This window comes from Epinephelus lanceolatus, chromosome 10 (assembly GCF_041903045.1).
Source record: "Epinephelus lanceolatus isolate andai-2023 chromosome 10, ASM4190304v1, whole genome shotgun sequence".
NCBI classification, from domain to species: Eukaryota; Metazoa; Chordata; class Actinopteri; order Perciformes; family Serranidae; genus Epinephelus; species Epinephelus lanceolatus.
The window spans coordinates 9,930,966-9,952,499 of NC_135743.1; the positions used below are offsets into that span (position 1 = coordinate 9,930,966).

Below are 21,534 nucleotides of genomic sequence, written 5' to 3' on the forward strand. Positions count from 1 at the left end.
GACACACCATGTCAGTGAAGATTCTCAATCATCCAGGTCACGGTAATCTAAGTGCTAAATTATAGTTGACTCTTGCACCTGTTGAGTAGGCCTGCTTGTCATGTTTGTACTGTTTTTCACCTTTATTGTATTGTATTTATTAATTGTTTATTAATTGTTTATTGTGTATTTTATATAACTTTATTTTTTATTTTTAGCATCCACTCCCCCTCTCCCTCCAGAGAGCCTTTGCTCTTTGGTTCAGGCTGCATTTGTAAATAAGAATTTGTTCTTAATTGCTTGCCTGGGTAAATAAAGGTTAAATTAAAAAAAATAAAAATGATTGGTTGCCACCCGCACTAGCATTGTTGGAGTACTGTAGTACTACGGTACCTCACGGTACCACTACTGTGGGATACGTTCAAAGTCCAATTGCAAGAGGGTGAGTGTCCATGCGCCGTCCAATAACGGCACGCGCTGGCCACCTGGCACTCAATATGCTGCTGCGGTGGTTTGTATCCAGTGACATTTCAGGTATTAGCTGAGCTATTGAGTATCTTTAAGCAATGAAAGTTATTATTTATTTCTTTTTACTTGTAGGTTAGATTTGTTTATATGCTGCAGTGATTTGTTTTCCACATAGCTCTATTTTACTCGCATTTGCGACTAAAAATAGTTTTGTGCAAGCAAAACAAATCATTCAGGAGCACGCTGTGCGAGTACAGATTTCAACCAGCAGCAGAAACTAAAGGCGAATCCTGCCGGTTGTGGGTTGAACGGGGGTCATAGACGCCGTATTCCTGTCAAATACGGCGCAAGATAAGGGCTTGACAGAGTGTCTTGAAACAGCCCCGTGGAGGGGTCAGGGATAGAATGTATTTAGCCACCTAAAAAGGTCCCACCCCATAAAGTCAGTATCAGTTTAAGTGTACACTATATTGAGAGCATTTTCAGCGCTTCACCTTTCCTTCAGTGAGCTCACTCTGATTGGCTTCAGTTCCCCATCTAGACTTTTGTCAAGGCCACCAGACTCATTGACAATAACAGTAATTTAAGCTCACTGAACAAAGGAACTGCTGGTTAGTTTGTGTTATTGTGTGACTTTGGTGAATCTGCACTAACCTTTTTAAACAGACTGTATGGCACAATGAATACATGTCAGTCTGAACACCACCCACTTTGAAGAGGAAGGCTGGAGTCTGACACTGAAGCTTAGCATGTTGGGGGGTAAGCAGCAAGTCTTAGGCACCTAAAAATACTCCCACTCCTATATTAGTTTAAGTGTATGCTATATTTAGAATATTTTCAGTGCTTTACCTTAATGTCAGAGCGATCGTTACATTGCTCTCTTTAAAGCTAGACTCCATTGAGAAAAACAATGATTTAAGATCGCTGAACAGAGGAGCTGCTGGTCGACCCCAGCCTCGAACAGTTATTTTGTTTGTGTTATTGTGTGACTTTGGCATTCAAAGGAGTTGATTCTGATGCACCAAAGTCTAACAACAATACAATCTAATTGCTGTGTTCAGTGAGCTTAAATTATTGTTTTTCTCAATGGAGTCTGGTGGCTTTGACGAGAGAAAAGATGAAAAACTAGAGCCGTCGGAACGGGCTGTCTGACAGTATGGTAAAGCAGTGAAAATACTCTCAATATACACTTAAACTGATATTAAAATCTTTAGATGGGACTTTCTTATGTGGCTGAAATACATTTTGTTGCTGACCTCATCCACAGCAGTACATTGCTTAGCTTCTCCAAACTGGGGGCGTGCAGACTGACATCTACTGTATGTAATACACTGATTAAGGATAAGTACCCAGTACAACCCCACTTCTAAAAAAAGAGAACTATCCCTTTAATTTAATCAGTTGAAAATGACAACTAAAAAACTCTTTGGACAGTTTCACCATGTTACAGTTTTATTTGAGAAGTTTACTTTAAAAAATAGGAAAAAACAAACAAACATAAATCAGGAAAAAAATGGATCCATGTGACATGAAGCAGTTTTAATCACTTTAAGTAAGTGTGTGTAGAAGCACAAATATTATAATACGTCATACTTCCATGTGTTGAGTTGACTTTATTTTAAGCACCAGGGCTGGTCAGGAGAACGTCCTTCATCTGTGGCTGCTGATCGTCAACCCTGTTCACACAAAAAAAGGTGAACTTTTATCAAACAGAAACAGAATAAAGCAAAACACGTGGACTGTGTACATTTTAAAATTGTATACTTGCTTCATACCTCCGTCTTCTTCATCTCACTGGTCAAGAACTTGATGCCCAGGATGGTATACCTAATACTGACAGAGAGCTGGAGGACAGCCACGGCGATCAGCGTGATGTCCATAGAAGTCAACAAACTCTGATGGATGAGAAACATCTTTTAAACTCATTTTAAATGGAATAAAAAATATGTTTTAAACTAATATTTGAACTAATTATGACTCTTGCAATTCAGTGGGGACTCATGCCATATATTGTAAGACTGCATTTTGGAGTTTGCCTTTAGAGTGATGCTTACCTGGGCAAAGAGCGCTACATTTATGCAGCTGTCACCGTAACGGTCAGCATTGTTCCTGCTGCGCTCACACATCCAGAGGAGAGACGCATTTCCCAGGTCCATGGCATACAGCACGATGCCCGTAATGGCAAAGATAGCTTCAGCGATGTTCATAAACACTGTGAAGCCCATCTAAGAGGAAAGGGTCCTTTAATTAAAAGCCCAAATCAGGCAGTATTTGATAATATGGCAGACACAATAGTCTGTTTAAAGCACAGTGTATATTTGATTTAATTAGTCAGTAGTGTTACTTCACTCACCAAGCAGGAAGACGGGAACTGTCCGGCCAAAATGGACATGATTCCAGTTACGATGAACTGATGAGAGGTCAGAAGACAGCTCATATCAGTGACAATCAAGATGAAACTATTGTATGAGTTTGCCAGTAATATTATTAGAAGTATTCAGGTATTTTATTTAATTAAAAGCAGCAGTACTACACTGTAAAAATTGTTTCTTATGAGTATGAATCCTGCATTCAAAATACAGCTCAAGTAAAAGCACAAAAGTGTTAGCATCAAAATATATTTAAAGTACCAAAAGTAAACGTAATATCAATGTTTATCCGCTCAGAAAAATTAGAGTCTCTGTTGAAGCCCTTGCGTGTATAAAGGTTTTGGTAACACAACTGTGTTACATAATTCAGCTGACATTTATTTTACCACAGAGCCCAGCCAATAAGCAGCTCCCAAACTGGTCAGATCCCCCGGATTTGTGCTCGTTCGTCCCGGCCCGAGTCCGATGTTGAGCAGGCCGACCATGATCTGCAAAGTCTGTGAAAGATTTCAAAATCATTACATCTCTTTGTTTTATACTTACAACCCAGTCGCCATTATAAAATGTTGGCATCATATGTGAGCAGTATAAGTGATAATTTTTTACCAGCGGTCGGGACATTTCCAGCCCTGTATTTAACAACAATCGGGTATTTTCTTTACAAGAAGTCAGAACATTTCCAGCTGTGTTTTATCGACAAAAGCAGAAATTTCGTAACCAGAGGTCGGGACATTTCATGCTGAGTTTGTAGGGGCAAAAGCGGGTATTTTTTTAACAGCATTTCAAGACATTTCCAGCTCTGTTTTAGGGATAAAAGCAGATTTATTTTAAAACAAGAGGTTGGGACATTTTCAGCTCTGTTTGTAGCAACAAAAGTGGGTATTTTTTTAACAAGAGTTCAGGACATTTCAAGCCCTGTTTGTAGCGATGAAACTGGGTATTTTGTAACGATTTTTTTTTTCGAGACATATCCAGCTGGGTTTTTAGGGATAAAAATTGGTATTTTGTAATGAGAGCTCAGGAAATTTCTAGCTGTGCTTGTAGCAACAAAAGCAAGCTTTTTTTTTTTTTTTTTTTACAAGAGGTCGGAACATTTCCAGCCATGTTTGTAATGAGGTTGGGATGTTTCCTGCCGTATTTGTAGCGTATTTGTAGTCCTTTATTTTTTCAAGAGGACAGGACATTTCCTGCTGTGTTTGTAGCAACAAAAGCAGGTATTTATTACAGAGAGTTCAGGACATATCCAGCTGTGTTTGTAGTGACAAAAGCAGGTATTTTTGTAATGGGAGCTCAGGACATTTCTAGCAGTTTGTAGCAACAAAAGCGGGTAATTTTTAACAAGAGTTTGGGACATTTCCAGCTGTGCTTGTAGTGACAAAAGCGAGTATTTTTTAATGAAAGCTAGGGACATATCCAGCTGTGTTTTAAGTGACAAAAGCAGGTATTTTTTAACAACAGGTCGAGATATTTCCAGAAATGTTTTTAGCAACAAAAGTGTGTACTTTTTACAAGAGTTTGGGACATTTCAAGCCATGTTTGTAGCTACCAAAGCAGGCATTTTTAGAGTGTTCAGGACATATCCAGCTATGTTTGTAGCAGCAAAAGTCAGTTTAAAAAAAAAAAAAAAAAAGAGCTTGGGACATTTCCAGCTGTGCTTGTAGCAACAAAAGTGGGTATTTCTAATGAGAGTTTGGGACATGTCTGGCTGTGTTTTTAGTGGTTTATTTTTTGGCTAGAGGTTGGGATATTTCCAGCTGTGTTTTTAGCAACAAAAAGTATTTTTAAAAGAGAGCTTGGGACATTTCTGATGGTGTTTGTCTAGACCAAACCGGGAACTTTAAGCCAAAATGTGTTGTTGTGATGTGCCTAAACCTAGCCATACGTTAACCACAGCGGTGTCATGACGTTAAAGCAAAATATTGGCTACATATGAAACATATGTAACATATCCAGTGTTTGCAGAAACGTACAATGCCAACATCTATTCTAGAGATTGGGTTGATACTTGAACTACTTAAGTCCACCAGCTAGTAGCTTAATGTGAGTATATCAATTTTAATACCTCTTACCCCAAATGCTGTAGTGACACTAGCCTGTATCTGCCCCTGGTACACCAGGTAGCTGCAAAGAGCCCTCAGGATTTGGCACAGTGATAGAAATATGCTCTTACTGTCGGGTGCTGCAGGGACGACAGTCATCTTCAAAGTCTTCACCTGGAACACAAAATAATAGACAGATAGACTGTATAGATTGATTCAGTGATGGGAATGTGTCTCCTCTTGAATTATGGTACTTTTAACTTGAGGTTGAAGCTCTTAAGTCTCTCATTTTGTTTTGCGTGTGTGTGAGGGGGGTGGGTGTTTGAGGAATGGGTCAGAGCATGAATGTGTTAAATTCTCAGCACCTGCCAGTGTAAACAGAGAGTCACTGGTATCGATCAACAATCCTATCAAATCCAAATATGCAGGTGTATCACGACCGTGGTTCTGCTATAAAGGAACAAGATTACACTGCTTGAAGTTCTTTATTTAGTGACTGTGAGATATGCTGCAAAGGCTTTAGCTGGCAAGGTAAAAGTAGTAAAAATAAACTTAACAAGAAATTCAAGTTTCATCATTAAGACACGGATAGATTGATTTCTTTTGAAGAAAAGTTAAGTGTCTCAGTGATGCACTTAAAAGCAATATTTAATTCAATTTAAAACTCACCTTACTCTCACACAGACCATAAAAACAACATAGCATAATTCAATTTACGTAAACTTTATCATTAAAAAAATAGCCATAACATCCAGTTCACAGCTCACTCAACATGTTGGTCCACTCATTAAGTTCACATTATTGTCAGTTTGTTTGTGTAGAAAACTCACCTGTTGATGATTTGATGCTGTACTTGAGACAGGCTGATTATTCTGCCAGCAGCTTCTGTTCATTCTGCAGCAACAAAGAGTTACTTCCCATCCACTGGTGGATTTCTTCAAAATAAAAGCCTCAATTCATTTCTACAGACTGCAAGTAACTAGCAGTGCCAGAGGAAGCTGGATTTAAGTGAAAGACCCATTGTTACAAGAGGAGAGCTGGACAGGGCTGTAGAAGGGCATCAAGCCGGCGGCAGGACCGGTATCTGCTCCTTTGTGTGAGAAGGAGCAGGAGGAGCACTGCCAGAGCCCTACAAAATGACCTCCAGCAGGCTACTGGTGTGCATGTTTCTGACCACACTGTCAGAAACAGACTCCATGAGGGTGGCATGAGGGCCTGACATCCTCTAGTGGGACCTATGCTCACAGCCCAGCACCATGCAGCTCAATTGGCATTCGCCAGAGAACACCAGAATTGGCAGGTCCACCACTGGCGCCCCGTTCTCTTCACAGATGAGAGCAGGTTCACACTGAGCACATGTGACAGGCATTAAAGAGTCTGGAGACACTGTGGTGAACATTATGCTGCCTGTAACATCATCCAGCATGAGTGGTTGTTAGAGGAGGGTCACACAGACCTCCATGTCACAGTCAACAGTACCCTGACTGCCGTTAGGCACCGGGATGAAATCCTCAGAGCAAATGTCAGAACTTACGCTGGTGCAGTGGGCCCTGGGTTCCTCCTGGTGCAGTGGGCCCTGGGTTCCTCCTGGTGCAGGATAATGCACCGCTATAAACCTCATGTGGTCAGAGTGTGTTGGCAGTTCCTTGATGATGAAGGCACTGATGACATTGATTGGCCCTCTCGTTCCCCTGACCTGAATGTAACTGAACACCTATAGCACGTTATATATCGGTGCCTTCAACGCCATCAAGTAGGCCTACCACCACAGACTGTCCAGGAACTCACTGATCCAGGTCTGGGAGGAGATCCCCCAGGACACCATCCGCCAACTCATCAGGAGCATGGACAGGACACGTTGTCAGGAGTGCATACTGACACATACAGATACAAATACAAAGTCACAGTTGGACCAGCCTGTGATTTCAATTTTTTACTTTGATTTTCGGGTTGATTTTGAATCCAGCCCTCAGTGGGTTGATGATTTTGGTTTCCATGATCATTGTTACATCATTTTGCTCTCCACACATTATAAAGTGTACATCAGTAAAGATTTTCAACTTGAATAATTTGCTCATCAAGATCTGATGTGTGATTTAAGGGTTCCCTTACTGTTTTGAGCAGTGTAGATTAAAATGAATAGATTATGATTCAGTGTTCTCCACATTGTCAGATAAATTTCTCATTTGAATTTACTGAGTTGGTATAAAATTGATGCACATGATCTCCAGATTAACCGGTTCCAACGTCAGTATAAACAACAGCCTCACAGTAAATGTTTTTTCAGCATGATGATCAAGTTAAAACATGTCCAGTGTGATTGTGCAATTCGCAAACAAACTGGAAATTCCAGAATATACGTGACACCAAGCAGCAGCCACAGGAGACTGAGGACATGATAAAAACAGGAAGTATCCAGGTCTGTGAATGTAACATGGATCCAGATAAATAAACTGAGAACAATGGACATTAGGTTGGGGGAAGAAGAGGAAGATTACTTCTTTTTCTCTTCAACTATTTTGTTATTTATCATTCTCTGCTGTGGTACTGTTTGGTTTCTGTTGCAGTTGTTCAATTAGTTGCTTGTCAGAGATCATGGAAAAGGCGTCCACTAACTGCCCAGTCTTACTGTCATCTGAAAGAATTAGTGCATCACTGTGGCCTGACTGTTGAGCTCCTCCTGTTGTATTTCAGTTGGCTGTTCATTCAGTCAGTCAGTAGTCACTTCGACTGACAGAAACCACTCAGCATGGGCCCCTGAATTTGCAGCCTTCCACATTCAACACATCCTGATTGGCTAAGATTATGTTTTGGTAAATTGGAGAGCAATTTAAGAAATAACATGGAGCCCTCGCTCTGTGGGCCCACCACCCGCAGGGACAGAAATCAGGGTTCTGTGCATTGTGTGGCTCCATATTTTGGGCGCCTCCTGTTGGCGGTCTATGTCCCACTGGTAGGAGGCCCCGGGGCAGACCCAGAACACGCTGGAGGGATTACATATCTCATCTGGCCTGGGAACGCCTTGGGGTCCCCCAGGAGGAGCCAGAAAGCGTAGCTGGGGAGAGGGACATCTAGGGTGCTTTGCTCTGCCTGCTGCCCCTGCGAACTGGCCCCGGATAAACGGATGAAAATGGATGGCTGGATGGCACACTCACAGGATGTTCACGTCAGATGGATTGACACTGCTGAGCAGGCTTGAATCACTTTATTTAACTTTCATTTGACCAGAAACAGCATTTTAAAAAAGAGGAATATCATTTTCACCAGTCAATCTTTTTGATGACTTTTGTTTTTTTTTTTAGCATGGCTTAATGTTGTAAAAAAACAGCAAAAAAACATCAGTCCATCAATCTGTGTCCATCACACACACATTCCCTATTACCTCCAAACATACTGACCATAAGGCACAATAATCAATATAAAATCATAATCAATGGGAACAGTTTGAAAAACATCAACAGAGAGTAGAATGGACAGCAGCATATACAATTTAGTGCAGATTATTATCAAAAATATAAGTGCAAATATTTTTAAGCAACTCTTGTAGAAAAAGACCCCCAAGTTTGACTGTACCAGCTGAGTGTGTGTAAACCACTGATGTTACAGTACATACAGTCTATGGTATATATGCACAGGATTATAGTTCCTGCTAACTGATAGCACAAGGCAGAGATTTGTATTTAGGCTACAGGGGTACTGGTGACTTCCTCCAGCAGTGGATTGTAGTGTTCTGGGTCAGCGGTCTTCTGAAAAGAGAAAAATAATATCAGTAAAGCAGATATAAAAGTGCAGACATACTCACATATTCACACATTACAAACACTCAAGACCTGTAACACTGTACTGTTTCCTGCAGGGATACACGGGCGAATGATTATTAGTGTACATTTTTAGTCACTTTGCTTCAAGGTTCTGTTTGTAACTCTCATAAAATTCCTCTTACTAGTGACGCCGCTCTCTGAGGCCCTTAAGTGAAAATCCAGTCAACATCCTGCTAACATTAGCCAGCTAAAACCCCAACATCACAGTTTATTTCACTGTTAAGTGCTTTCTGTAACGTCAGGATTTCTTTGTAGCACCAGTGGGCACTGAACATATGATATGGGGCAATTAATTTGATGGATTTACTGCTCATCAGACCAAATTAGCGAGTTAACACAGCCCACTGAGACTCTGGCTCAGCCTATATGCCGTAGCGTGACGTGCACCTCCCCAGAAATGTAACTACATGTTGCGGTGACACAGACCTCCTGTCTATTTTTGTAAGCTGAAACCATCCCTTCCCTCAGTGAAAAGAAAGCCTTCATTTATTTCAATTTCAACATGTCCACCAACCACGGCTTCTTTCCCAAAATGTCAAACTGATTTGCACTAAAGAGATGATTCATTTTGCGTTTCCTGTGGAGGCTGATGAAGATGATATGGCAGAGACAGGCAATACCAACAGCCTGGCGGAGGGCAGGCGGCATCCTGATCCCAAAGGAAAAGGACTCTAGTGACATCAGCTAGTTTCGCCAAATCAGTCTCCTGAATGTTGAGGGTAAAATCTTTTTCAGCGTTGTGGCTCGCAGGCTGACCACCTACCTAGAAAGGAACCACTTCATCGACACATCGGTGCAGAAAGCAGGGATTCCAGGCTTTCCGTGCTATGACATAGCACCAAATCCAAGTGGCAAAAAGGGATGGAAGAGACCTCCATGTCGTTTTCCTCAATCTCGCCAACACCTTCAGCTCTGTTCCACATAACCTCCTGTGGACTTCGTTCAGCTACTTCAGAGTGCCAGATACCATTACTGCCCTTGTCAAGGCCTACTTCCAGGACGTGCAGCTATACTTAACAACAGCAGATTACACCACAGCTTGGCAACACCTGGAAGTGGGCATCATGGCAGGATGCACCATCTCCCTGCTAGCCTTCACCATGGCCATGGAGGTCATCATCTGTGTATCTTGGTGGGTGGTTGGAGGAGTGCAACTACAACCAGGCCTGCGACTCCCTCCCATCAGGGCATACATGGATGATATGACCACTCTCACTCCAACCCTTCCATGCACAAGGCAGCTGCTGAGGAAATTACAGGAGAACATCAAATGGGCCCGGATGAAGCTCAAGCCGAGCAAGTCCAGGAGCTTGTCAGTTGTCAGAGGGAAGCTGTCAGACCAACGCTTCTACATCGGTGATGAGCCCATTCCAACTGTGGCAGAGAAGCCAATCTCTGGACGTTGGTACAGTGCAACCCTGAGGGATAAAGACCAAGTGGAGCAGCTCAGGCAGGACACCACCAGCGGCCTTGAGAGTATAGACAAGACCATTCTCCCTGGCAGGTTGAAGCTATGGTGCCTTCAGTTTGGTCTCCTACCTCGACTGATGTGGCCTTTGACCATCTACGAGGCGCCGATCTCAAAGGTTGACAAGCTTGAGAGGTTGGTCAGCTCATTCACCAGGAAATGACTAGGCCTTCCCAGGTGCCTCAGCGACATCGGGCTCTACGGAAAAGGGATCCTGGAGCTTCCCCTGTCCAGTCTTACAGAGGAGTACAAAACCACCAAAGTAAGATTGGAGATGATGCTGATAGAGTCCCGTGACCCATGTGTAGCTAAAACTGCTCCCACCCTTGCAACTGGGAGGAAGTGGACGCCAGCTGCAGCTACACATAAGGCCAAATCAGCCCTCAAGCACCGGGACATCGTGGGCCATGTGCCAAAAGGGAGAGGAGGCCTTGGTCTCGGGGAAAGCCAACCATCCTGGTACAAGGCAACTCCAGCTCAGCGGCGAGGTCTTGTGGTCGAGGAGGTACGCCGGCAAGAGCAGGCTGCAAGGTGCGCAAGGGCTGTCTCGCAAGGAAAGCAAGGACAGTGGATGCGTTGGGAAGACGTTGAGAAGCGAAAGATCTCTTGGAAGGAGTTATGGGACATAGAAGCATTTCGATCCAACTTCATCATACGTGCCACATACAATGTCCTATCATCTCCTCAGAATCTTAGCCAATGGTATGGAGAAGACCCTACATGCCCCCTCTGTCCATCTCCAGCTAACCTGAAGCACATCTTGGTTGGCTGCAAGACAAGCCTGACACAAGGCCAATACACCTGGCGGCACAATCAGGTGCTTAAGTGTCTGACAGCTACGCTGGAGAGCAGACGGAGGGTTGTCAATGCCCTTCCTCTGCGGTCCTCCCACCCTTCTTCCTCAAGACAGTTTGTCCGCGAAGGTGAGAAGCTACCCAGGACCCGCACACCAACATCAGAGGCCGGGCAGCTGGGTGCAGCAGGAGACTGGAGGCTCCTTGCTGACCTTGAGCAGAGACTCTGCTTCCCAACGGAAATTGCCATGACCAACCTCAGACCTGACCTTGTGCTCTGGTCCCCTTCAATACGAAGCATGTACATCATTGAGCTCACAGTGCCCTGGGAGGATGCTGTGGGCGAGGCCTATGAGCGCAAGAGGCTTAAGTACGCTGAGCTGGCAGCTGATGCAGAACAACAGGGTTGGAAAGCCACAGTTCTCCCAGTTGAAGTTGGTTGCAGAGGTTTCGTCAGCCAGTCAACAACGAGGCTCCTCAAGGATATAGGAATCCGTGGCCAGGCAAAACGTCAAGCCATCAAAGTCCTGTCCAGAGCAGCTGAAAGGGCCAGTCAGGGGCTCTGGATCAGGAGGAGAGACAACACCTGGGCTCCAAAATAACAGCATGCTGTCATTGGGGGAATGAGAGGTGGAAGGGGCTAAAGTGGAGGGGGGCACACCTGGGATGCCAGATGATGCTGCTGAGCCCTCTGAAGGTGTCATGGGCCTCATCAACGAAACACCAAAAAAGCAGGGTGCCCACCTGACGACCCTGGTGAAATCGTTAGCTCCTTCAACCACCCAACCCCGAAATGTCACCATCTGTCTCACAAGTGTCTCAAGGTATATGCAAGGATTGTAACACCTAGTCCTGAACTTGGTACGTGGTCAGGCGCGAGCTCGGCTCAGGGAGAAGGACGCCCCTGCCATGCAGAGTCCCCAGCACTCTGGATCTTAACATCACATCCTGTGCATTTAAAACTAAAAATTTTGAAAGGTGGCATCCTAAAAGTTCGAAATAAGAGATTACGACCAGAGGTTCTTAACGTCACAAATAAACATTCAAACAAGAAATGGAATAAGGAAATAAACATATTTGTGCTCAGTCGACCTCTACCTTGTCTTCTTCCTTCTCGCTGCTCCTCAGAGCCTTGATGCCCATGACGGCAGAGCTGATGACGAGGCAGAGCTCCAGGGCTGACAGGACAATCAGCACCGCATTCATGCTTCTCAGGAGCATCTGGTGGGACACAAAGGATAGTGTGAACTAAACCATTTTTAAACACAACTGTTTTAAGAGCTGAACTATTAATCTAAATCACGTGACACATGAGAATGAGAGGAGATCGAGAATACAACTTTTAAATGCCACAAGCAAGCTTTCATCTTCGCATTACTTTGTGTGATAAAGGCCTTCATCAGTGATACAACGTATTTTGACTGCTGAGATCACATTTTCCACACCTACCAGAACCAACTCTTTGCCCTCCAAGCATTTCTCCTTCATGATCTCCTCCCAGGGAGATGGAGTTGCAGTGGGTCGGTAGTTTGAATAGTCGTCATACCTATAACCATATTCATTGCGACACATCCACCACAGCCCTATGTGTCCTATATTGATGCTGTAGAGTACGATGGATGCAATGGCAAGAACAACTCCTGCTAGATTCAGGATCACATTGAGGATGACCTAAAACACAAGACACAAAAATAACCATGTATTAGCCATAGTTGGTAACGTTGGAGAGCTAGCAAGATTTGAAAGCGGCACCTCCTCTAAGCTCCGCCCCCTCCTCCCCCTCCCGTCAGTGCTCCGTCCAAAGCCACGGCCCCACACAAGCTTGAACGCGCATCCTGCAGTCAGCAGGGCAGGGGAGAGCCGAGTAAAATAACAAATCCCCCCGAAGCAACCAATTACCTGTCCAACAGAAAGACAGCAACCTCTACATCACTTTTCAGGCCCTTCAGCTCCCTCAGTTGTCTCCACCGTTCAAAAGCTGCACCAATGTTGATGTCTGGTTTGTCCTCTCGCTTTATCCAAAGCCTTTTTCGTCACAGCCTTTTCTGCCTCTGACTTTCCTTTCTCAGTCTGTTTAGTGGGGCGAGCCGTTACAAGTAACGCTGGAAGTGGTACTTTTGGCTGCATTTTCTCTGCTATTGTTCAGCAAACTCCTGCTAACTCGGTATTTCTGCTGAGGAGTGTGCTGAATATTTCTGGCAACGGTGACACGTGATGAGTGGACGCAGGGAGGAGGGAGGGAGGGACGGAGGGGGGCTCGGGCAGGACGAGACATGAAGGCATCTGATTGGTTCTGGCCATTCGCACCGAATGGCAGGGATTGGTCAGAGTTTTGACAGGCCTGCAGCTGCCACAGAGGTTGGATTTTTTTCATTCCTTTTTCTGAACACATTATGTATTGACTACTCTCAGGAGTCAGTGTCTGGAGCCAGTGTTTGGTTTGTCCATTCGGCACTTCTATAGAAACATGATGGTGCAACATGGCAATACCTATGTAGATATTATTGGCTCATTCTAAGGTAACAAAGACAAGATGTGTCTTATTTTCAGGTGATTATACACTAAAGAAAACATACTTAATTCATTATATTTTATGTCTGCCAATATATCCCCCTAAATCCTACACACTGAATCTTTAAAGGTTTACTATACAAAAGTTGTCTGTTAAAACAAACGGACCAGGGGATTTAAAAAATAAAATAGAAGAAGAAGATGACAATAAAATGAAAGAGTATTAAGATAACATGAGGATGTTATAAAGCTGAACTACTCACCAGACATGGACTGGGGCACTTCTCAGACACAATCCCGATGACGCCAAACAACATGAACTAGAGAAAAGACAAACAACAAAAACCTTTAAACTTACATTTCTCCACACAAACACTGAAATTCATGTATGCCATTGCTATCTTTGAGCATCAAGAAGGAAACTAGGTAAGGCTAGTAAAGCAAACAGCACTGATCAATGTGATCGGAGAGCTGATTCTGTAACACAGTCAAAACACGGTATTATTCGGCTTTATTTTAGCTGATACCGATCCACTAAAATTTACTTGGATCAGGGTATCGCAGCTGATTTCCTGAAATAATTTGATATCAATTCGAATGGGGATTTTTCAGTTGCAATACCAATTTTTGCTGATATTTGAAAGAGATTCTCAGAAAACTAATGCTGTAAATTTTACAAAGAATTAAAAAAAAAAAGTAAATTCACAACAGGAATAAAACTGAATATTTTATGACTAAATGTCGTTTCGAGAGCAGCAACGGTAATATTAAACTTAATATCTCACTGGAAACAAAATTAAAAAATCCCACCAAAATGTAAAACAGTAAGCTAACAGTTACAGATAAAAGAGCCGGTAACGTTGGAGCTTCTAGATACTGCGGTCGTTAATACCTAAGCGTTGCTGCTCGTTAACTACCGGCAACATTAATGAGGTTAAAGCATCACACATCCGTGGGAACAGGCATATATAAAAAAAATCAATCTCGGATTTTACAAAGCGATATCAGGTCATTCAAATGAAAATCGATTTGAATCAGATGAATCGATCATTTTAACCCAGCCCTACCTGATATCTGCCTCAAATGATTTTAACAGATTTCATGTCATTTGACATTTCAAAGTGAGCTCAGTGTATCTAGACTGTCCTGTATGAGCCAGCTGTTAGGTGGATCACCTTGTAATCAAATACACAGCCCAAGATGAAAAATTGGATTTCCTGAACTTTAACTTTAGAAGTATATAGATGCAAATTATGTAGGGAAAATTCTGTTGGACTTTGGTTATGACACTAAAGAACAAACACAGCATCAGCTTACTTACCACCCCTCCGAACCAAAAAGGAAACAAGGTTCTATCCATCTGGTACCAAGAGCCACTTTGACTGCTACAGAGGATCGCTCCAAGGCCGATGTTGAGCAACCCAACCATAATGTGCAGAGCCTGTGGAGGAGGAAACACAACTTGAACAACAAACACCTGCACAGTAGACATGAAGTCATCACATGACATTGTTAGAGTTAGTTGGAGAGCAGAACATACTGTTGTACTGGACCATTTTCCCTCAAAGGGTCTTTCAATTAAAAAAAAACGTTACATTTAAGGCCTCTGAGGGGCGAACATGGAGAACTTGTTCAGGTGCGTGTTCTGGGCAACAACAATAAACCAATGTCCAATTCGTCAGGTTTCTTTTAGTGTGGTGACCCATTTATTTTAACACATGCTCACCTTCACACAGGTACAACATTGTCTGTCCATAATTCATCTCAGGGAAGTTTCCACTTTAAGGTATCAGAATACATCACAGGTAAGCTTCCATTCATCAATTTCAGTTTCAACACACCACAAACTCTTCATGCTGCCACACTCAGGCCATGTTTACACGAAAACGATCCGCTGAAAACTGAATCGTTTCTCATTTTCATTTTGAAAAGAGTTCAGCATTCAGACGACAACGTTCTTATAACAATCGCTGTGCACACGATTCAACATGACGAGCAGCACAAACAGAGCTCAGGAATCCGCCATCGTTGTTGTGATGGTCGACTTTCTCACGCATACCTAGTGACTGGAACCGTAATGCACGTGTGAAAAGTCTCTGTTTTCAGGGGAACTGCATATTGCAAGTTTACATGACAACGGAGACGGTGCTGTTTCCAAATAATTGCACTCTAGAACTGGTTTTTAAAATGTTGCGTTTTCAGGCACCCAAAACGCCGTTATCGTATAAACAATCAGCCAAAACGCAACTAAAGTTTACTGTTTTCAGAAATTGTTGTCACATAAACGGGACCTTAACACAGTCAAAAAACTGTTTGCTTCCCCCGTCACACACCTGCTGCTCATCACCTGCATCTCACCGATATTACCTGCATTTTCCTGTTCTAGTGCGCCACCCCGTGTGCATACAGCAAAACTGCATCTATTTACATGTAGTCACCATTATTTCAATATAAATCAAAACAAATCAGAGTTGGGCGGTATCCAAATTTTGTTACCGTTAAACCTTCCCCACATTTTCCCGGGGTATATGGCATTACCGTGACTAATTATAAATCACTTTGAAGGGCTCAGAGGGAGTCGCCAAAATGTCGGCTTGCTATACCGTTCAGAAACAGAATAGCAAACATTACATAGGCCTAAGAATACTGAAAAATAACAAGAAAACATGTACAACATTAACAACTTTTATTAAGAAATATTTTAAAAAAGTGCAAATGCAGCAGTCAACCAAACAGAATGAAATAACAACAAATTGTCTGTGGGCTACAGTCCACTCCTAACAAACAAAGGCAGTAACGATAATGTGTGCTATACAGTGTATCCTCAGACTGCAACGGGTACTGTCCGATGGTTTATTTTTAGAACCTATCAACATAAATCAAATAAATTAAAAGCACGGCTCTACAGCATCAGGTACTAGGGCTTATCAAATAAGAAAAACAGAACAACAAATAATAAGGCATGACTGAAAATGGGCATAATATAATCCTATCCTGAGAAGCAACGGGAAATACTGTTCGCTGGTTTATTTTTAGAGCCTACCTTTAGTTTGAAAAGTTCACCCTCTCCAAGTCCGAACTTTTCTGTCTGTTAGAACAGGCTACTGCTCATTGAAAATGAAATAAAAACAAAGTATAAAGATAACTATAGCAGCATCATATGCTTCAAAACTATTCAAGGTTTTTCGACAGAAAAACCAGCATGTTTACTTTTTCCAGCTGGAGCAGGGCATGTACGTAGTGGATTGACAACTTTGACCGCGGTGCTGAACACCGGCTCTGATGGAGAGCTTGTGGCACAAACACACAGGTAGGCTACTTTCGGGCAACCCTCGACATCAGAGGAAAACGCCTGGCTCCCATCACATTTCCACCAGAGAAGGAGGTCTTCGTCTCCCTGAATAAAAGGCTCGCGACAATAGACAGTTATCTCTGCTCCTGCTCGCTCCTGTATGGTGCTGACCGGACCTGCCAACGCATCTGCTCTTCTTTGAAGGAGACGGCCCAGAGTCATCTGTTTTTCGGTGGTTCGGGTTGCACTTCTCCCTCCTCCACTCTGATGGCCGCTGGACCTGCTGCTGCTGCTGCTTGCAGAAGTTGTTTTTTTTTTGCAACCAACTCGCTTGATGCGCAGCTTGCCATCTTTTCTTCTCTTTTTCACGTCCGAGCTGTCACGTGACAACGTCACATCCAAAAACTTTATCAAATGTCATCTCCCGACAACAGTTAAGGGCGGTTTTAAGAGAAACATTACAGCCTACTATTAGTTTTAAATTGTAATAGTATTAAATTGAACACTCAACCACACATGCATAGGTGCTGGACAAACACTCATTATTTAGGCATTAAATAAATTATATTTAATATTATATTAGGCCCCTATAGGCCTATATGCGTGGAAGATTTTTTTAATGACGGTAATGAAACTGATACCGTTGCTATTTTTAGATACCGAGGGAAACCTTATTATCGTATTATCGCCCAACCCTAAAACAAATACAAAGAATGTTATTGTGGCTCCAACATCCCTCAAAGATTTGTGGTGTTTTCTAAATGAAGTTTTCCTGTATAAACAGAAGAGTAACAAACCTTAACCTTAACAATACATATAAAGGTTGTAACTCACCCCGAGTATTGACTGAGAGGATCTCTGGACCTTCCTCAGGCGCTGAGACACAGAGCAGCACACGGGGCTGTAGCAAAGGCCTTTGAAGATTTGGCACAGCGGAGGACAAACACTTTGGGTGTCAGAGGTCACAGTGAACACAGTGACCCCATCAGCCTTCGACATGATCACAGACATCCTGCCTGCTCCTGTGGAATAAGAGAGACAAGGTTGCTGTTACTGAGTCTTTAACCTTAAATATTTGTTGAATCTTAATGTCAAAGATATACATGCAGGATTTTATTTTCTGTGTTAGGGGCGGGCGTTTATGCGCGTGTACCCCACAGTGCTCAGGTCAGGTAAGGACTTTATAAAAAGGTAGCAGCCAGGTATCGGACCAATCCTGACCAAGAGCCACAGTGTCAAAAAATACATACATAGCGAGGCTAAATGCCAAACAAGAGTGTATCTGGGGTTGACTTTTACTTTACTTTCACTTTCTCATGTTCTCTTGAAGGTTACTCAACAGTAACTGACAATCCTGTATAATATACCTTCAAAGTGCGTGTGCTGGTTTGTCTTCTATTCCCACAGACCCATCATTTTACACATGCAAGAAGTTGGCAGTTCAGCTCAGTGCAGGACAAGAGAAACGGAAGTGAGGAAAGTAAACAAATAGCTAAAGTCAAGAGGGAGTGAGATCAGAACAAATGTGTTAGGTAAGATGACGTTTTTAGCCATTGAGCGCTTTTGCAGAAATGGGTTGTGTTATTGTTCGCTAGCTCACGGTTAATATGCTTTGTTCTTTCAACATCGGGTTGGGTTGTTAATGTGCAAACTGGCTAACTAGTGTCTTGAATCCGTCCTGTCCGAGTAGCAACCTGGGCTGAAAAATGAGGCAAACATAAAGGTGCCAAAAAAGGCAGTTCATCAAATGGCCACTTGGGGCTGGCTGCACTCGAGGCTTCAGTTTGGGGGTCCACAAACCGATGGCTGACATCACAGTAGCTACATCCATTATTTTTACAGTGTATGGTCCTGTCAGTCTTCTAGTTTCCCTTTTGAAATGATGAATACAGACTACCATCGCCTGATGGTATGGAGAGAATGTACATGCTAGTTGGCCATTGGCTGAAGTCTTTGCAGTGTGTTTTTGTGCAACTTTTTGGGCGAGACAACAGTCAGTCTTTGTTGCCACTAGTTTTTTTTTATGTTGGTTTGGTGTGTCTGGGCCTTCATGGCTCTAAAGGGAGCTTTCTGAAGTCTGAAAAATCTGTGATTAGCCATCAGGATTTTCTCAGATTAGGTTAAAGACTTCAAGTTTCTCACAGAAAACCCTCGTCATAAACTGGAGATGTAACATGAGGACACTGATATTTTACCAGACAGGAAGGATCTTGTGAAATGTGCTATTTAAGATCCATTTTAGGAATCGTACACTCAGCATTTTAGACAGTGACACAAACCAGGAACTGAAAATCGTGTGTGAAAAGCTCTGCTGCTTTGATTGGGATACTCTGTCTTTAAACCTGTCTCTTGTGAGTCTCCTAACTGCATGAAACCACAGTATTCAATGGCTGCAGCTGCCAGGCTACCTGTTGGTTGTTGTTGTTTTAGTATGTATGGGTGTTTCTATCATTTAGTCTATCCCATAAATAGCAATGAGGGAAAGCTAAATCAGTGGTTCTTAACCTTCTTCGTGTCAAGTACCCCTACACTGGTTCACATTAGGTCACCAACCATTGAATAAGATTTTGCCTCAGGGAGCTGCATCTGAAAAGATTTTTGAATATGACTCAGACCAGAATATTATGTCAACTACAGCTGAGGTGAAAACTGTGGAGGAAGTGAAACCTATGCTCGCAACAGTCACTCTTATGACTCTTCCTCACATTGGGAATCGTAAATAATAACTTGCTTTTCAGCCACAACCGTTTGATATACAAATACAGATGTTGAGCTGACAAGTTTTTATACTGCCAAATAAGGTTTACATCGCTTTTTGCCTCAACAAGAATGTTCTCGTGGTATTAGCATAGGGTATTAGCCATTCGTTAACATAACGCCGTCGTCTTCCTCCCTCACTGACTGCAGTGCTCGCTCAGCAGCATTGTGCTCAGTGCTGCCGCCGGTGGTCGGAGGCTATATTGTATTAGCTGTGTTTATTTTTTACTTTTAAAACAGTTTGACAGAAACAAAATGTTACATCTGAAAACAGTTACCATTTTTTGTAAAATATTACAACTTTTTTGTTAGTAGTAGTGTTTCCTGTCACCACTGGCAGCACAGAGCAGCCCTGCCGTCAGAGCAAACAGACGCTGGGCGCCATCTTGGATTTCACGCGGGTTGTGTTGATTTTGATACAAATCCTCCGCACTCCACCCGATTAAGTCGGGTTTTTGTTATTTCACACCCGCCTGACATCCACATTTTCTCGCCTGATAAGTTGCCAAGACGTAAACCTATCCTCCCATGCGTTTGATGTTGAAATATCCACTCATTAACACACGTCATGAGCACCGAATGCCTTTAATTGTTGTGTTTAGTTACATAGCAGTACAGGACCATATAGATAATTAGGATCAGCTAAAACTGAGGTTCCTTTACATCCTGGATCAAACATAACAAAATGACTTACCTGTTTGTGTGTGTTGGAGTCAAAACAAACCCTGAAGAACTGTACTCCACTGAACTTCACAGTTGTCGAGCAGCTATTGTTTACAGAACGGGAAGGACATGGATCACTCCCACATTAACAGATACCAGAAGTACCTCCTCTCATCTGGTATCCATAGAGAAACTTAACCATTTGCTGATCATTCAGCTAAACACAAAAAATGCTGCACTGATTTATTTTTATTTTTTTTAAATATTAGACCTAAATGCTATTTTTACAACATAAAACAGAAAAGGTGGCCATGGCATCCAGGGCCATAGCAAGAAGTTTAGAGGCTGTAACTTAAATTCCCCCAGTGGTGGAAAAAAACTCAGTACATTAAGTCAAGTACTGTACTTAAAAAGAGTAGGAGCCTTCTAATCCACCTATGTGCAATTACTGCTTAAAAAAACCTGACTGGAAACGCGTGTGGGGGAGATGGAAAAGTTGGTGTAAATATAACAGGCAATTGCCACTATATGCGATGGAAACTCATTCAGCAAATAAATGATGACATACAGCCTTTGAAAATGACACTGCGGAACAACCTGAAAACACAATGCCTCCAGCCACTGCTCTTGCTGGCTCAGAGGCATAGAAAGTATAAACTAAAGTATATGAAAACAACAATATCATTGTCCATCACAATGTTTCACTGTGGACATCTTCATATACCAATTCAGTGGACATCACTGAACCATGTATGTACATGATACATATAGCAGATTAATACTGTTACAGATAAACTGACAGGATGCTTACATCAGATGGATTGACACTGCTGAGCAGGCTTTAATCACTTTATTTAACTCTCATTTGGTCAGAAACATCCATCCATTTTCGTAACTGCTTATCCTCTTGAGGGTCGCAGGTGTGCTGGAGCCTATCCCAGCTGACATTGGGCGAGAGGCAGGGTACACCCTGGAAAGGTCGCCAGACTATCACAGGGCTGACACATAGAGACAGACAACCATTCACCTATCCACAACCTGCATGCCTTTGAACTGTGGGAGGAAGCAAGAATACCCAGAGAAAACACATGCTCCCTCCTGGGACTGAACCAGGAAACCTCTTGCTGTGAGGTGACAGTGCTAACCACTACGCCACCTCCCGCCCTAGCCAGTAACAGCATTTAGAAAAACACAATATAATTTTCACCTCACACTTCTCTCTATACTTACCGTTCCTATTTGCACACAAAGAGCAAAACTAGTTAATAAACTGATTCAATTTCTCAGTTACAATTTTTAGGTCTAATATAAAGTACAGAGCAGAAATACAAACCAAAATATATGTAACAGTCATTTTGATGACTTCTTTTTTA

General features: G+C 42.6%; 2 protein-coding genes across 3 annotated transcripts; both read right to left on the reverse strand.

Annotated features, from left to right (window-relative positions):
• Nucleotides 1–1,882: 1,882 nt before the first annotated feature.
• LOC144464411 (uncharacterized) lies at nucleotides 1,883–5,765 on the reverse strand. Its single transcript, XM_078171206.1, has 7 exons — nucleotides 5,686–5,765; nucleotides 4,886–5,029; nucleotides 3,203–3,313; nucleotides 2,801–2,857; nucleotides 2,502–2,672; nucleotides 2,223–2,342; nucleotides 1,883–2,123 (listed from the first exon to the last, which is right to left on the reverse strand). Exons 1-7 carry the CDS (start codon nucleotides 5,746–5,748, stop codon nucleotides 2,118–2,120), a joined length of 672 nt encoding a protein of 223 aa, XP_078027332.1. The 5' UTR covers nucleotides 5,749–5,765; the 3' UTR covers nucleotides 1,883–2,117.
• Nucleotides 5,766–8,045: 2,280 nt separating this feature from the next.
• On the reverse strand, nucleotides 8,046–20,329 carry LOC117265842 (uncharacterized). Of its 2 annotated transcripts, none has more exons than XM_033640583.2 (7): nucleotides 20,193–20,329; nucleotides 17,576–17,763; nucleotides 14,771–14,890; nucleotides 13,713–13,769; nucleotides 12,388–12,609; nucleotides 12,037–12,159; nucleotides 8,046–8,598 (listed from the first exon to the last, which is right to left on the reverse strand). In XM_033640583.2, exons 2-7 carry the CDS (start codon nucleotides 17,750–17,752, stop codon nucleotides 8,536–8,538), a joined length of 762 nt encoding a protein of 253 aa, XP_033496474.1. In that variant the 5' UTR covers nucleotides 17,753–17,763; nucleotides 20,193–20,329; the 3' UTR covers nucleotides 8,046–8,535. The 2 variants fall into 2 exon arrangements, with proteins under 2 accessions (XP_033496474.1, XP_033496471.1); XM_033640580.2 differs by having other exon boundaries at nucleotides 8,046–8,601.
• Nucleotides 20,330–21,534: the final 1,205 nt, after the last annotated feature.